This window comes from Ranitomeya variabilis, chromosome 2 (genome assembly GCF_051348905.1).
Source record: "Ranitomeya variabilis isolate aRanVar5 chromosome 2, aRanVar5.hap1, whole genome shotgun sequence".
Classification (NCBI taxonomy): Eukaryota; Metazoa; Chordata; class Amphibia; order Anura; family Dendrobatidae; genus Ranitomeya; species Ranitomeya variabilis.
The window spans coordinates 599,323,593-599,340,835 of record NC_135233.1 but is presented as its reverse complement, the minus strand read 5'-3'; the positions used below and the strand labels follow the sequence as shown (position 1 = coordinate 599,340,835).

Sequence of the window (17,243 nt, the reverse complement as noted above, 5' to 3'; positions counted from 1 at the left end):
CTTGTACATAGGAGCAGTATTATAGTAGTTATATTCCTGTACATAGGAGCAGTATTATAGTATTTATATTCTTGTACATAGGAGCAGTATTATAGTAGTTATATTCTTGTACATAGGAGCAGTATTATAGTAGTTATATTCTTGTACATAGGAGCAGTATTATGGTAGTTATATTCTTGTACGTAGGAGCAGTATTATAGTAGTTATATTCTTGTATATAGGGGCAGTATAATAATAGTTATATTCTTGTACATAGAGGCAGTATTATAGTAGTTATATTCTTGTACATAGCAGTATTATAGTAGTTATATTCTACATGGGGCAGTATTATAGTAGTTAAATTCTTGTACATAGATGCAGCATTATAGTAGTTATATTTTTGTATATAGGGGCAGTATAATAACTACTATTGCACTTCTCTCTTTTTTTATTTTTCTTTTGGCTTTTTTATATGTGCCCCACATTTATTCATTCTTCCACCTTTGTGATTTCTTCTTATGAATTGATATAGCTGACCCTTATTACAATTTGCCCCTTAGGTCTTTTTCTCCTCCTGGTGCCGAACTGCACGACCTGGAATATTACGAAGCTGAACGAGAAGGTGGCATCCTAGATTGTCATAAGTGCAAATATCTGTGCACAGGACGAGGTGAGTTATCTGTTAGTGTCACATCATATAGTATTGGTGGGACTGTATAGAATTAATTAAACCTTTTTCTTCCTGGGATTGTATTTTTGTGTTGTGAAATAGTAATAAATGGCCGAGTAGTTACTTTACTTTTACTAGTGCCTGACACGTCTGATACTGATCTTGCATTATATCTCCTTCTCCGGTCACATCCAAAGCTGCAGCCCTGCAAATGTCATATACATGACCAAGCAAAAATCATGTCCCTCCTGCACCCCCTCCAGACACAGGAGCGAACTCTGTCCTCCTAAAGTGGCTTTTCTTGTTCTTCACGCTGAGATGAATGTTTTTTGGCAATTTGAGTTTGTAGAAAAAAGGGCAGGGCACAGTAAAGAAAAAAAAAGTCGTCCTGGCATCCGCCCCGCTCTTTCTTCTCCATTGTTCTAATGAAATCAGAGGAAATGTCCAAGAGCAAAGATGGCGCTCCATTCTTATAATGTCCCAATCTCTGTAAAGAGGAAAATACTGTAATGTCAGCAAATAATGCTCAAATTCCACCCAAGAAAAAAATAAATAAAAAGACGATAAAGAAGACGCTTCAAGAAAAACAGCGCTGTGTGCACATTCCTTAAGGGAGGAATTAACGTCGGCATTTTCCTGCCATTGTTGATCCAGGGTTCATCAAACTCTTTAGCAGGCGGGCGCCACTAAATTAATTGGGCGCTTTTTTCCTCCAAATTTGGGCATGGACTAGACTACATTTCTGTCTTAATTTGCACCATTTTTGTTGCATAAATTTAAAATGAATCCCTCTGCAAAGCTCTACACAAAATAAAAAACCCTGCTGGCGGTAAAAAAAAAAAAAAAAAAATTGGCATAAAATTTTTTGAACACTTTTCAATCATCTTTGCTTACTTTTGTGGCACACACGGATATATACATTTTGTCCTGGTGGGATACTTCATGGCTTTGTTGGGGACATTTCCCCGTGTATTCGCCGAGCTTCGCCTTACACCTATAGGTTTGAAGATATCGCCGTTCTTGGGCAGTATGGTCTATGACGACTGTGATAAATGAGGCCCAATATATGTAACTTGTCTTCTTGAGTCTTCCGTTTCTTTCCTCTCCTTTCTCGTTGTGTTCAGAATCTGCTGACTTTTCTTTTTTGATAATTCAGCAATTGTCACCATTTCCTGGACTTTGCACCTTGAGTCACTCTCGGCTTATTGCGTCTCCTCTGGTATTTTTATTTGCATGTTGTCGCTCATAATTGAGTCTTGTAAATTGTGTAATAGGAGGCAAATATCGCCCTAAGCCAAGATAAGCTGGGATCTTGTGCACTTTTGTCAGTGATTTCCAACCTCTGCAGGTGCAGAATTACAACTCCCACCGTGCATGTCCAGGTATGGTCGGAAATGTAATTCTGCAACAGCTAAAGAGCCCCATAGTGGTCAGTTTCTGATTGTAGGGGATCTGAACTCTGGGACCCCCCAACATTCACCATATTCGGGGTCATCGAGTCCCTTATGTAAATTTTTCATTTATTCTCCTTGGGTCTCAGTCTACCTTCAGAAGGCCTGTAGACAGGATGGCAGCGTACATATTGCCTCCTTGTTCCTGTCATCGCCAGTGCTTGGGGACCCCCCCCACAATTAGCAGCTTAACGACTATTCTGTGTGTATGTGAGAAATCGAATCTTGGCTCAACAGAATGTACGAGATTTTAAAAAACATGGCACATTTCTTAAGAAAAAAAAAATTACATATGTCTTCAAGGTGTGCCGCCTAGGTAAAGATTGCCAACAATTTGGCAGCAATCACAGCTTCCACAATGGTTGTCGCCCTGCTTTCCTATGGTGGCAAAGTAAAAATCTGAACACATGAACCGCAGGACGTGCAATATGACTTAAAAGAGACTTGTCATTTCATGATTAAAAAAATAGATTTAAATACTCTCGGCTTGAATCGTTTTACACATGTGCAATGAGACTGAAGAAGATGGTCTCAGTGGTGGGGTCTGCAGCAATCAGACACTTATTTCCTATCTTATAGGTAGGTTTTAAGTTGTAATTTTTGTAACAGCCCTTAACCATAAACTTGTGAAGTGTCCATTTTTTTCTCTTATTTTCTTCCTTCTTCTGCCTTGAGTAATCCATTTCAGGTTTTTTTTTAAAAATCCACCTTAAGGGTCCAGAGAGACAGGCAATTTTTATTTAGATTGTGGTTCACAGGATCTTCAGGGGCGTGTCTCTCTGCATTGCTACCCTATGAGCACAGCCCCCTTGTTAAAGAACCTAAACATTAGCACTGAATAAAAAGACCCTAATCTCTGGATCAGTGTGCTAGATTTAAAAAAAAAAAAAAAAAAAAAAAAAAGCAAAATATTCAGGGTAGCAACGGGAATAAAATGAGGACAACCGCTGATCAGTGTAGGTCCTCATGAATTAGTCGCTGGTGAATAGAAAACTGGTATCCAGTAGAATGAATGCTACCTTAGTCTATAGGTGACAAATTGCACGTCCGCCACCCGGCAGTGGAGCGGACAATCTAAAGGGGATCCACCAAGAAACACTTCTTCCATGACTGCATTTTTCCTTAATCACTCTCCCTGAGTTTGGGTGTCTGATATTGTCTGCAGTAGTGACATTACATCAACAGCTCTGCAGCCAATCACTGAGCTCAGCTGATCTACCCAAATAACTAGCATGAGCCGTTCACAGATGTGATGTCAACAGCACTGCAGCCAATCAGCACTGCAGACGATATCCAAAACCGCGAGCAACAGAGACTAAGAGTGGGACCTGTGAGGGAAGCTCAGGTTGTTATTTTACTTTTTTACTCCTTTATACAATGGATGTTTTCTAAAGTTGCCTAAGGCTTCTTTTACACTTGCCGGGATTTTGCTGCCCGTTTTTGCGGCCCCAATTGATTTCTATGGGGCTGCAAAAATGGGCCGCAATAATCCCACGGCGCGCCGTATGGCTGTGAGGGCCGTATTTACGACCGTGAAAAAAGATCGAGCCTGCTCTCTTTTTCACGGCTTATGGACACGGCCCCCATTGTAAATCAATGGGGCCGCAAAAACAACGGAAGGTTGTTTTTGCAGTGCAGCGTGACTTCCGGTTTTGCGGGCCGCCATTTTTTTAACCAAATATAGTGGTATATTGCTATAGTATTGGGAACCCGAAAAACGGCGTTCTGCAAGTTTTTTGAGGTCCGTTATTGCGGCAGTCCATGAAAATTGCAGCAATACGGCCCACAAAAAGACCCGCAATAACGGGCTGGAAAAAACCCGATAAGTGTAAAAGTATTTAAAGAGATTCTCCACCATGTACAAAAAAATCTGGTAAATGTTGCAGAAAGGGTTGGTGGCGAAGATGGTTTACGTCTTGCTAAGTGTCCGTTATTTTGGAAGTTTAGGACCGGCATTAACAGACTGGTTTGTAGGGACGTTTCTGGACCACCATGCCATTCCCTTTCTCGCTCTGCAGTATTGATCAGGTTTTTATGCAGCTCTGTCACCTGTTGTCTTCTGATCCGTGTTAACCCTCTAACATCTCCATCTTTTCAGCTTGCTGTCAGCTTGTGGAAGTTCTGCTGAACATGCTGATCCTGATATGCTGCTCCGTGTCCTACAACTCCACAGGGGGCTTCACTGGCATCACTAACCTGGGAGGAATTTATTATTACCAGTTTGGGGGGGCCTACAGCGGCTTTAGCGGTGCAGATGGAGAGAAGGCTCAAGAGCTAGATGTCCAGTTTTACAATCTGAAGCTTCCCACTGTCACCGCTTCCATGGCCTTTGGGGGCGCTCTTATGGCTTTCAGTTGCCTTATGGTCCTCCTTGGTGTGCTGCGGGTCCCATGGCGCTGGCCTGTGTGCCTGTTGGTGGAGTGCGGCCTAGACATCGCCATAGCCGTGGGCTACATGCCCGCTCTTTATTTCTACTTCAAGCGCCTGCAGGACGCTTACGATACTCAGGTGTGCAAAGACCGGGAGGCGCTGTACAGCAGCAAAGGCTACCAGGGCTTCACCTGCGCCTTACATGGGGCTGACATCGCTGCCGCCCTCTTTGCTTGCATGGCCATCATTGCCTTCTTTATGAGCGCCGTTCTCGCCGTTAAGGGTTTCCGAGCGGTTCGTCTCCAGAAAAAGAAGCCAGTTAACACCACTGAATTCTAGTCCCTTATACCCCTCCCTACCCATCTTGTACATACATGCAACATGCTTTATACTCTCCATTGTAGAGCTTTGTTTTTTTTAATATTTGTATAAAATAAAAAACTTATCAAAACATTACAATGATTTTTAATCAGAAGTGTGAAAATGATGATTTAAAAGGAGTTGTCGTTATTTAGCTCAGGTCCTTCACAGCGATTGTAGGGTTTCCATTAATTGTAATTCCACCTACTTAACTCTATTGCAAATTCGGTTTATTAGCAAAATTTGCAAACTTTACTTTGATTTATTGCAAAAAAAAAAATAAAAACAGGAACAATGTTAATATCTCAACACAACTAATATAACAAGTGGTTTCTCCAAAGTCAGAACAAAAACTGCAAAATTTACCGACTACTGCAGTCTCAGGATTATTCACCCCTTCATAACAAACTTCTTTAGGACTTAGTAGAGCTCGTCTGGCTGCTGTGACCTGATGCAAATGTGAAGCAAACAGAATCCCCAAACATCTGTGGCTTATTTATATGGTTTCCAGCATATTGGAGGTGACTTTTCTTGTGCTTTTGGGGCAATAGATTACATCTAGGAATTTGGGCATGGAGACCTTCAGCGTTTAGCATGCGCCTTACTGTGCAAACTAAAATCTCAGTGCCTGCTGACACCTAATCTTGCTTCACGTCTTCTGCAGTCACTCAAAGGATTTTGACAGCCTGCCTCCTTGGGATCAGGTGGCAGTCGGTGACAGCTTCCTATTTCTGCCACATCCAGAGAGTGAAGGCAGTATTCCTGCGTGAGCTCTGCCTCCAGCTGTATCTCTAGGAACAGTCACTATTTTTTTTTTTTTTTTTAAACCTTTATAATTTAATAAATAAAATGTTTAAATAAAAAATATACCCAGCCAGTCCAGGTATTTGATGTGCTTTATTAAAAGCTACTAATTACATTTATGGCTGGTGGTTGAGACAATACCTGGTTTGCAGTTGTCTTGTCTTACTTGGGTCTCTATGCAAGGGGTTGTATATTTTTGAGACTGCAGAATGTGGCTAATTCTCGTTATAAACATTTTATTGAGTTTTTACTTTGTTCTATTGGTTAATTGCAAGGGTCCCCATATTTTCTCTGAGCTGATGACTGTAGGAATTTAATACATTTATCATAGTTTTTTTTTTTTTTTACAGAAAATGTTCTCCTTTATTGTTTAAGTGAATTTAAAAAAAAATTAAAAATTGAAGCAACGTTGCTCATAGTCTTTGCTAAAACTACCGATTTGTGACAGCAGCTCCTATGCGGACATATGTGTTTCTGTGGCAACAGACTACACTTAAACCCTGTGTAATTTGAGCCATCTCTGTTTGATAACCTACCAAATGTACATTCTTAAAAATTAGGAAACTTTGATCACCATAAGAGCTGTAGCTACAAAATTTTATTTTTTTGCTTTACTTTGGATGCATTGAAGGCAAAAATAATAATAAAAAAAGTTTGCAAAGATGAATCTTATGAATGAGGGTTTGTATTACTGAGTTTGTCTTGGAAGGAACCTCAGGAGTTGCAGAGATTAGTTCATGTGTATAAAGTGATGATTATTGCACAGAACCGTACTGACTTCTATCAATCATAGGGATGATTATAGCACAGAACCATATTGAAGTCTACCAATCATAGTGATGATAATTGGATAGAACCAGAACCGTACTGACGTCTATCACTCATAGTGATTTTTATAGCACAGCAGCATACCGACGTCTACAATCAGTGATTATTATAGCGCAGAAGCGTACCAACGTCTGTCAATCATAGCTATGATTATTGCACAGAACCGTACTGACATCTATCAATCATACTGATGATTATTGCACAGAACCATATTGGTCTACCAATCATAGTGAATGGTTATAGCTCAGAACAGTACTGACGTCTATCAATCATAGTGATGATTATTGCACAGAACTGTACTAACATCTACAATCAGTGATGATTATTGCATGGAACCTTACTGACATCTACCAATCACAGTCCTTCACCTTCCAAGCTCTTGGTCTTTTAACTGAACATGGTGTTTCTTGGTGTAAGACGTGGAAAGCGGGTTCTCAGCCTCTTCTCTTTCTTACCTAGGTATTCTGCAGATGTTGGAGGTGATCCTCAATGCTCTGGTTCTGATTTGTATAGTCGCCTCCCATTTCTCCCTCTCTGGGTTCAGTGCCGGAATGGCAAGTGGCGGCTTTGGAGGTGGTTATTACCCCTTCGAGGGTCAGGAGCTGCAGGAGGTGCGTCAGTTGGACCAGGAATTCACGCTATTGCGGGCCCCATTGATATACGGAGGCCTGACAGTATGTTTGCTGACAGGGACCTTGACACTTGCCATCTTGGCTCATGGATCCAGGCATCTTCTCGGGCTATCTCAGAAATGGCTCCTGATTGAGGCCGTTTTCAGCACGGTGGCGTCGCTGGGTTACGGAGCTGCGGTGGGGGTCTTTCTACATTTTGCTCTCCAAATAAATTCCACCGACGTGTGCAAGAAGAGAGAGAGGTTGTACGCCAGAAACGGACTCACGTGGATGAACTGCAATCTGGCCGGGACGGACGGAGGAGCCGCAACCTTTGCCATCATATTGCTTCTATTATACGTCGCCAGCGTTGTGCTCGCTGCCCGGGCATACCAGGAGAAGAAGGCTCTGCAGCAGTGATCTCTGATAGATCATAACCTCCATATCGCCAGAAGTAGCTGAATTGTACATCATCTATATTTTAAGAAAGTGCAGCTCGACACTCCTGCTATAAAAACTACATGCAATATCTTATCAGCTGCTTAAAGGGCAATTCTAGTAACAAAGGGAATACCCCCAAAATTTTATATCCGCCTGTAGCTCATTGAAAGACAAGTCCAGAAATACCTTTACATGGCAGGTCCGTTTCTCCTTTACTGAGAAATCACAGTTTAAGTGAATATGCAAATGAGGCCGAAGAGCTACGGTAGATCTGAAGCCTCGGTCACTCCAGCAAAATATATATATATTTTTTGACAACTTGAGTATGTTTTATTAAACCAGCACTTACTTCTTACATGCCCTAATTTAGTGCCTCATGCCACTCACTGTAAAGTATGTGGGTCTGGCCAGGCCCTGTGCAGGTAAAACTGTAGATAAGCACATCTTCTTGGGGAAAAATAAATATTGCAATCAGGTTTTATTTAAATTTGGCACCTTTTAACTTCTGTATCCTCTGTGCTGCAGTGTGTATCGCTGGCTGTAGAATGAGTTAACTAAGATCTGTCAGAGAGCTCATTCTGATGGGGAGTTTGTACCGTTTTTGTTTGTTTCCCTGCTTTTTTATGACCACATTAAAGCTGAGCTGATAAAGCAGGGGCAAGGAGCTCAGAAAAAGGCACATGACTGTTCTCACTTAACTTATTCTGCAGCAAAACGGTGCAAAATTTTTCGCTAACACCAATTGCAAGAATTATTTTTAGCCTAAAATACATGCATTTAAAGAAAAAAAAAAGCCCGAGATGTAAAAAAAAAAAAAAAAAAAAAAAAAAAAATTCTAAAAAGGAGGATGCAACATTTACATCAATGCTGTTGCCTCCCCTTTTATTCTCAATGGGACCCCCCACCCATAATAAAGGGATGACTAGTTCTAGCATTACTTTTTACAATGGGAATATTGCCTTAAAGGGCTGTTTAAAGGTTGATTAAAAAAAAAATGTAATGGGATCCCAACAGTACCACAGAAAAGAAGCAGGTCTATGGAGCCCCTTCCCATAATCAACTCCAACCCCCACAGCATCTTTTGCTGTTCCCGAGGGCTATTTTCTGGTCATTTCCTAAATTAGTGACATGAACGCAGGTAACATTTCATTTTTAACTAGGATAGAGGTTTTTTTTAGAGTTTATTTTTTTTTTAAGAATTAAATTAACAGCAGTTAATAATCGGGGACAGATCATATATTTGACATTTTTTATTATTATTTTCTACACCAGCAAAGCCTAAAATCAAGAAATGTTAAAATGAAAACTTGTACATATATACACACATTATTGCTTTTGCTAAAATAAAAATGTACAAATAATGGCTTCAGAGGCTGTCATTTCTTTGGCTTCCCTCCCCCGAGGGGGTGCGGGCTGTGTCCATAAAATAACCCCCCCCCCCACCAGTGCAAGACCAGACACGTTTCGCAATCCATTTTCAGTTCCAGATCAACATATTCAAGCAGGGATCGAGATGCGTTTAAAGCTGGATTGTAGTCCATTGCTTCGGTCACGTTTGGTGCAGCAGGTAAGGCCTATCCCATGATATCATATGTCCTTCACGTCTCCTCACCATCTTCTGACATGTGGATGAGGTATTCTCAATCCGCTGACTATCTTGACAATCTATTCCACATGACCAAAGCTTATTTTAAGTACAGTTTGCTTAAAGCGCTCCACGTGGGCGGAGAGAAACTGCAGGGGCGGAGTTAATTTACCTCCCACTTAGGTACTCATGTTAAATGGTGGAAAGGGAAACTGTGACTGGGGGAATCTCACCGGGTTTGTGTGGGTTTCCTTCCACACTCTAAAGACATACTGATGGGAGGACAAAGATGGCAGTCAAGGGGGTGGGCCCTTGCCATTGGATCCTTGTTATTGGGCTGCAGGGGGAGTGATTTAATTACTGCAGTCAGTATTTAATTTCCCATAATTTAACTTCACCATCAATGACATCGTAGGTGCAGACAGACTTCATGGCGTCTACAGCCACAATACCAGACTAAGCCAAACTGAAATTTCATAGTAGCCCCCGGGGCATTTTAAAAAAAAAATGCTCAGTATGTGCCTTTTCTTCTACATTTTCTTGTGGCAACAAGGCATTGATATTAAACCAAGCAATGACAGTAGGAACAATGACAACTCCACTCACATCAGGGACGGCACGGAAGCTCGCAACGCATCGTGGAAAAGGAGCTTTAGTCCGGGCCGAGATCTGGATCATTCACAACCAAAGCTGGGTAATAAGTCACCAGGAGGACAGCAATGCAAACAGCAAGATTTATAAAGCATTTAGTGCAAATCGGACAAGTTTCTAGCAATATCGGACGTGGTCCGGGCCACGGGATGTCTCGAAAGTTTCTCTTGTTGCATTAGGCGCAGTCTTTGCTCCTTCCATAACCCGAGTTCAAAGTGCATATATAAAATAAATCACCATTGGCTCATGTCCACTGGTCATAAATCTAGGCAAGACGATCGGCACGAATATTTGATCGTTAAAAAAAAAATAAATAAAATTGCATGTTTAACGGACGTCTCAGATAATCCAACGGGAATGTACGAATCCTTGGCCTATAGGACCGATCTCCTTATGGTTGGTAGTGCTGACTCAGATGCAAAAACTCCCAAGAAAAAGAATCCATAATAAAAAAAAAAAAAAAAGTGCTGATCGAGAATGGCTCAGGAAAAGCGATCCCAATGGAAACATTCCCCAAAAAAATGTCCTTCATTCTTAGCTTATTAGTGACTGCAAAGTGCATCAGTCGCTGCAAAAAAGTCAGTAAATATGCAAAATAAGCTACTCGATACCTGGGGGCACAGGCGTCTGGTTATGCCATGGGGTCTCGAGATAATGATATCGGTTGGACAATGCTCCGACAGGACAGATTTGTCCACAGCACGGCTCGTCAGTTTGGGTTTTCGGCTCAGCAGACTTAGAGGTATAGAGAAAATTACCCTTTATCAAATCCAGAAAACTTAGTAGAGGACAAGGGTTAAGTGGCAGCACCCCTTTATCGTAGAAGTCCGTCCACTCCTTTCCAGGGAGGTGAATCGGTCAAGTCCGAGTACCTATAGGACCAAGTGGTTAAAAAATATAGATTATTTGGAAAAAATTCACATTTGTTCATTGGCTCAAGAATCTGGAATTAAAAAATAATTAATAAATAATAAAAAAAAAAATTAAACATTTGGCTTTGAATGGGTATGCTGCGATTGGCAAATACATGTGCCGCACATTATGGGATATTAGGAGTGACAAGTGTAAAAATGTGCAATTTTTGGACCAGGGGAGTCACTGATGCGATCGATCCTTAGTTCTCGGTCACAAAGCGGTGTCAAACTCTTCCAGACCATTGGCTCCATCCTCAACTCCGGATTCTAAGTCATTTAATTGCTGGCGAACCTCGTTTTCCAGGTGTGGAGGAACGACAAAGTGATCCTCTGGTTCCAGCTGTGAAGGTGCGGAGAAGTAGCCCGTTTTTTTCTTAGGAGCCTCAGAGGCCACCTCAATGAGGTTAAGGATTTCTTCCAGGGGCACGACGGAGCCGTTGGAGTGTTTCTTCCGATAGAGGCAAGACGCGGAGGAGGCAGAAGGAAGATCGTCCCTGTTGTGGCCAGATGTCTGGTTGTGATTGATGGCATCCTGATGTAGGATGTAAATTCCACCGCAATCCTCGTCCGATTCCTGAAACGCAGAAGGTTCTGGGGAATGCTGCCTGCTGCAGTGAATATCCACCTCTACCTCTACCCGGCTGCCAGTATGAAGCCCCTCAGCCTGTAGATCTTCATCACTGTCCAGACCGTTCTCCGACTGGTTGCTGGAGAAAGTGGCACATGATGGCTGCCGCTGAAAAGTGCTGGCCGAGGGAACCGGATGGAGACTACATCGCCGCTCCGGCCTGAGGATGACACCTCCATCCATTCCGGCCACAGCGTGTTCATCCGAGGCCGTGGAACCAACCTCGCTGCTTACCTCCGATACAGACATTTCGCTGCTGAACTCCGAGGCAATGCCGCTACTCGAAGATGGAGTCACCGAGTCTGGAGATTCCTTTGGGGCCCCTCCGGAGGCCAAGCCCGACGGACTGGGTAAAGACAGAGTGTGCATTTCACAAGTACAGGTATCCTCTCCGATTTTAAGACCGACAACCAGGGCGACAACATTATCTGGGCACCCATAGCTTTGTGCTGAAGTGCACAGCCTCTTGGCAGCTGAAAGGGGATCTGGCAAATGCCGAATGGTTTGTACAGCTTCTGCGACCGGCACGTGCTCCCACAATGCTTTATTTCCTAGAATCAGAAGCTCATCCTGCACCGTAAGGGGTAACTTGGTGATGTGAGGTTCTGGAAGCACCCATGGGTGAAGATACGTGCAGCCAAGCATTCGTGTGCAGCAGGTTACGCCGTTCACTTTATTGTCCTGCAAGAGAAAAACAACAACAAAATAATGGTAAAATATCATTGCAGACCCCACTGTGGACTGTGCAAAGAAGGGAAATGGATGGGGACCTACTTCTGTGATAATCGCCTTCTGCTCCTTAATTCTCAGAAGATCTTCACGGCAGTGCTCTATGCTGAACATTCGAGATAAAACCAGTGGCTGCCCATTCCGGCACAGCACGGCCTGGCACGTGCCCACATTGGCCACAGTCAGAGAGAAGTTGTTACTGTGCTCGGGTGCAGTGTGTCCGATGTAACACAAAAGGGCGGAAGAGCCGAGTTTCTGACCTGCAGTCCCCAACTTCCTAAGGGGAGAAGAAAAGGGAAGCGAGGTCATCAGAGGGTCTTCTCTAGATCTATCCCATATCTATGTATATTTTTATCTATACCATATGGATCTCTTACTTTATCCCATCTATTTATGCCAAAAGGAAGTGTAAAGCATGAAGGACAAAAAGAAGGAATACTAATGTGATGATTCAGAAGGCACAGACCTGTGGGACACCAGGAACGTGTGGCACATGAATGTCCGATCGCAGTTTGATTGCTGCACTTCTTCCAGAAGCACGTCTCCCATGGTGCACTGCAATAGACGTGGCACCTCCTCGTTTCTGTCTCCATCAAACATACCATACAGGGCCTCCACCCCCTCCGCAAAATCGCTAACAGCCAATGACGAGACACAGAGCCTGAGAGAGAGACGCCAACGTTACTGCGGCTGTGCGGGCAGTGACCCCGAACATGGCAGAGAACAATACTCACTTGTTCCTCTGCCCAGACATCTCCGCAAGCCCGTGATTCCAGGGCATGGATGTGACCGACATCTCGGCATTAGGCAGAGGCTTGTTGTCGATTTTCAAGATTGGGATGTGACTATAGGAAGATGTGAGAAGAACCGGTTAACAAACTGCTTTCACATTTTTGCATACACTTCCCAAAAAACTCAAAAGTTCTCTCCTACAAGAGGGATAAGGGATAACTTGCTGAATTCTAGGAGTCCGACCACTGGGAACCATAGCAATGCCAAGGTTGGAATGTGGATCCCAGAGAATGTCGCCTTGCGGCCCCATCCTGAATGGAGCGCAGGCGTGCACGCTCGGCCTCTCTAAAGACCATGAATGGAGCATGTGCATCTCCGCTCGACTGAGGACGGGACTGCAAAGCCATATTTTCATGGTTCCAGAGCCCCGTTCTCCAGATTGCTGAGGGTTCCAGTGATCAGACTCCCAGCAAATTATTCCCTCCACCAGGAACCTTGACTTTTTGGGGGGCTTTCATATCCATAATTCAATATGGGGTGTCGTGCAGGACAATGGTGAAGAAGGGGAGACTTGTACAATACCTGAAGATGTCGTGGAGCTGATGATCCAGCACCAGGTCGCCGTTCCCTTTCAGGTCCAGCTCTTGCAGCGCGGGTGGCAGGGTATCGGGCGCCGGGATTTCCATCAGACTGTTACAGCTCAAGTCAACCAGCTGCAGGAACAAAGAGCAGCAACATCTCATGCCAGAGGCCGAGTCAGTGACAATGAGATGACACCATGTACACAAGTCTACAGCTGCAGCACAGCCTGCAGGGGTAAGAGAGGGGGGAAGAGGAGAGATAATAGGGGGTCAGAGCTAGAAGCGGAGAGTCAGGAAGGTCTGATTGTGTAGGATACAGATGGGGGCGAGACCTGGATATGCGGCAGATGGAAAATCTCAGGGAACACGCTAATGCAGTTGGAGTGAGCGATGAGGGTGTGCAGATGCTTGAGGTTGGACACGGTGCTGGGGATGGACTTCAGCCGGTTTCCACTTAGGTTCAGCTCCTCCAAATTCTCCAGTTTGTTCAATTTGCTGCAAGACAAAAGTCCAGGCTGTTAAAGGATGAATTTCCTAGTATATGGCGGCCATAAAACACCCGTGTCTCCGGCACTCACCTGGCTGGGAACGTTTCCAGCTGGTTATATGCCATGTGCAGGATCCTGAGGTTCACGTGTATGGTCAAGAAGGGGACGTACTGATCAGTCAGCAGGTTGTTGGTTAAGTAGAGGACCTGCAGCCTCGTCCCGGTCTCCTCTCCGCTACACATGGACGGCAGGGACTCCAGAGCATTTGCAGATGCGTTAAGAAACCTGAGACTAAAACAAAACATGAATGGTTAGAAAAACCATGTCCGGTCTCTTCCAAAATCGGCACCACTGATCTAATATTGATAGACCATCAATTAAAAAAAAAAAAAAAACTAAAAAGGGGTTTTCAAAACTGTGCGGCCACTCACTTTACAGCTACAGCGAAGAGGAAGTCAGGAAGGTGTCTCAGTAAATTGTGCTGGACATCCAGACTTTCCAGCGGGAAGCAGTCAGCAGGGCACGGCAGGTTCTTCAGCTGATTATGTCCGAGGAGCAGCTTCCTTAGATTGGGAGACCCCATTACCCTGTAGGGAAAACACGTATTTAGTAAGCGAAGCTCCATCGTAATTTGCTCTAGGATCCATTTCCCCCCATATACCTCAATGGCAGCTCTGCCACTAGGTTCCAGCTGATATCGAGAGCTTCCAATTTCTTGGCTTCACAAACCCAATCTGGCACGGATGTTAAGCAGTTCCTTAAAAATAAGCAGATTGTACGTAGAAACTAGTCACGTTTTTGGAGCATGGAGTTAATGACTAATGTCTCCCATGGTGCCAACAGTGAGCAGTGCCCATGTAGGAGCCAGAATGCCCCCCGCTCTTACCTAGAGAAGTCTAAAGAGACCAACTGGGAAGGAGCCAGGTAGACATTCACCGACGTCAGCCCTAGAAAAAAAAAAAAAAAAAAAGGAAAATGTAAGACTGACGGAATACGGCATGCACAGGAGCGCCGAGCGCTGCATTAGCAACGTACGGTTTGAAGTGGCGTAAATTGCCCTCAAGGAAAACCCGCAGAGTGCCAGCTCCTTCAGCTGGTTGCGCTCGCAGTGCAATTGCTCCAGGTTCCCCAAGCAGCGGAGGTCCAGGGATGTCAGCAGGTTATCCCGGACATCAAACTGAGCAACGTGGTCTATTCCTTCCAAGGTGCCGATGACTTGTGTGAGATGATTCATCCTACAGAGGAGGACGACGGATTTTTAGTTTATGATGCAGATTACCAACTGCATCCCACCGCTCCAGAAGCTTACCTCAAGTCTAAGGACTTCACGTGCGCCATGCTGCTTAACGTCTGCAAACTTAATGTCTCCACGCGGTTTCCGGCCATGCACAATCTGTCCACTGAGCAGAGCTTCTCAAACACGGGGGGTATACTGCTCAGATCATTGAAGGAGAGGCCCAGGCTGGAGAGCTGCTGCAGGCGGCCGAGCTCCTCCGGTAATGATGTCAGCCCGTTTCCATCAAGGTTTAGTGTCTGCAAGCTGCAAAGAAAGAGGGAAAGCACACGGGGTAACTGCACGGTCAATGGCTGTGCCTGACAGCCAGATAAGGGCTGCGGCTCCGGAGTGTTTCCCCACAGCCAACTGCAGCTGAAGAGACCTCATGTCTTCGGAATGAGACCCTCTGACAATCACAATGTGCCATAGCGGTCTACGATGGCAGCACTTGTCCAGAACTGACCTGAGCATCTGTCCAATTTGGGGTGGCAAGTGAGTCAGCCCATTACACGACAGGTTCAGCTCCGAGAGAGTTGGGATCTCACATAACTGGACGGGGAAGTCTCCCAGCCTGTTTTGCGACAGGTTCAGAACTTTCAGCTGTGAAAACCTTGAAGAAAAAAACAAACAAAAAAAAACACATGTAAAAGGTGAAATCATCATCTCCATAACTCGGCCACTCCTGCAGTTTCCTCTTATAAGGAGACCTGGACCGACCTGCAAAGACTGGTCACTCCAGCCGCGCTGTGCAGCTGCAGGAAGTTGTGGCGGAGATTCAGGTTAGTGATGTCCTGACAGTAGAACAGGTGCTCAGGAATCTCCTCCAGGCTTTGACAAGAGAGATCGACAGTGCTCAGTCTCTGAGAGACGACCTACACATAACAGTAAGGTAGAAATAAAGAACATGGGATCCTAAGCTGACCTATGTGCACCCAAGGGTACTACCATGTCCTCTGTGCTGCTACTTACCAGACCAGCACTCACTATTCTGCTGGTGCAGTCACTGTGTACATACATTACTGATCCAGAGTTACATCCTGTATTATACCCTAGAGCTGCACTCACCATTCTGCTGGTGAAGTCAATGTACATAGATTACTTATTTTGAATACTTATGCAGAAAAATGAGTGCAGCTCTGGAGTATAATACGGGATGTAACTCAGGATCAGTAATATAATGTATGTACACAGTGACTGCACCAGCAGAATAGCGAGTGCAGCTCTGGAGTATAATACAGGAGGTAACTCAGGATCAGTAATGTAATGTATGTACACAGTGACTGCACCAGCAGAATAGTGAGTGCAGCTCTGGGGTATAATACAGGATGTAACTCAGGATCAGTAATGTAATGTATGTACACAGTGACTGCATCAGTAGAATAGTAAGTGCAGCTCTGGAGTATAATACTGGATGTAGCCCAGGAGCAGTGCAGTCACTAGTGTAACCGCTCACCTTTGTTGCCTGGCGGAGCCACCGCTGATATTCTGCAGCAGAATCAAAGCTGACATGGTAGGTAGGTGCTTGTGCCTCAGCAGAACAGAAGGCCAGGCAGTGCGGCCTCCGCTTAACCTCCTCTATCTAAAGATGAAGGGAAAAAATGATAATGTTAGAGAACTGATATGTCCAGAGGACCAGTCACTTGGGGAAGACTAGAAGGTCTGTGTCAGGATGGCACCTTCCCCTCCCCTGGAGCTGTAACTCCACTGTTGCGGCTTCTTTAGTGCAGGAGATGCTGGGACTTCTGCTGTGCTAGAAGCAGAGGGAGGTGCAGCCTCATTCTTTGGAGAGAGAAGGAATTTTCTTTTTGTAATATAATGACTACCTCCCATCACCACTGACATTAGGAATTTGCTTTGCACAGCACAGAACATCATATAGAGGACAGACAGGAGGACGTCATCCATAAAACCCTTAACAGCCGCTGGTAAAATAAAGGTGCCAACCTGGCATTCAGGATAAAGGTAAAACCCAGCAGACCGTGTGAGCCTTAATCCCTGGTTTACGGCTCCCACATGGCTGTGTGCAGAGGTGAAAGCACAATAAAATGTCATAAGCTCAGAAATAACAGCACTATGGTGGCCACGATGGCCCGGGCGTCTCACCTTGCCACCCACGAGGGGCAGAATGTGCATCTTTCCCGTCTG

General features: G+C 44.4%; 2 protein-coding genes across 3 annotated transcripts in view; one reads left to right on the top strand and one right to left on the bottom strand.

Annotated features, from left to right (window-relative positions):
* The window catches only part of MARVELD3 (MARVEL domain containing 3), a 23,953-nt gene extending 15,184 nt beyond the window's left edge, over window positions 1-8,769 (top strand). Inside the window, exons 3-4 of one of the 2 annotated variants that reach the window (XM_077288572.1) lie at window positions 540-649; window positions 6,922-8,769. In XM_077288572.1, coding sequence (XP_077144687.1) covers window positions 540-649; window positions 6,922-7,493 — 682 coding nt within the window. In that variant the 3' untranslated portion in view covers window positions 7,494-8,769. Of the gene's footprint in view, window positions 1-539; window positions 650-4,198; window positions 5,100-6,921 lie in introns of those variants that run through there. The other variant, XM_077288571.1, reaches the window with a different exon arrangement.
* The window catches only part of PHLPP2 (PH domain and leucine rich repeat protein phosphatase 2), a 14,078-nt gene continuing 5,529 nt past the window's right edge, over window positions 8,695-17,243 (bottom strand). The window contains exons 4-19 of the mRNA XM_077288568.1: window positions 17,202-17,243; window positions 16,552-16,677; window positions 15,816-15,970; window positions 15,562-15,708; window positions 15,132-15,362; window positions 14,858-15,057; window positions 14,709-14,769; window positions 14,484-14,579; window positions 14,254-14,409; window positions 13,913-14,113; window positions 13,667-13,829; window positions 13,336-13,466; window positions 12,756-12,866; window positions 12,488-12,682; window positions 12,067-12,298; window positions 8,695-11,973 (exon numbers count right to left, since the gene is read on the bottom strand). The exon at window positions 17,202-17,243 is cut by the window's right edge and continues 149 nt beyond it. Of these exons, the coding sequence (XP_077144683.1) occupies window positions 10,876-11,973; window positions 12,067-12,298; window positions 12,488-12,682; window positions 12,756-12,866; window positions 13,336-13,466; window positions 13,667-13,829; window positions 13,913-14,113; window positions 14,254-14,409; window positions 14,484-14,579; window positions 14,709-14,769; window positions 14,858-15,057; window positions 15,132-15,362; window positions 15,562-15,708; window positions 15,816-15,970; window positions 16,552-16,677; window positions 17,202-17,243 (3,345 nt within the window). The 3' untranslated portion in view covers window positions 8,695-10,875. The remainder of the gene's footprint in view (window positions 11,974-12,066; window positions 12,299-12,487; window positions 12,683-12,755; window positions 12,867-13,335; window positions 13,467-13,666; window positions 13,830-13,912; window positions 14,114-14,253; window positions 14,410-14,483; window positions 14,580-14,708; window positions 14,770-14,857; window positions 15,058-15,131; window positions 15,363-15,561; window positions 15,709-15,815; window positions 15,971-16,551; window positions 16,678-17,201) is intronic.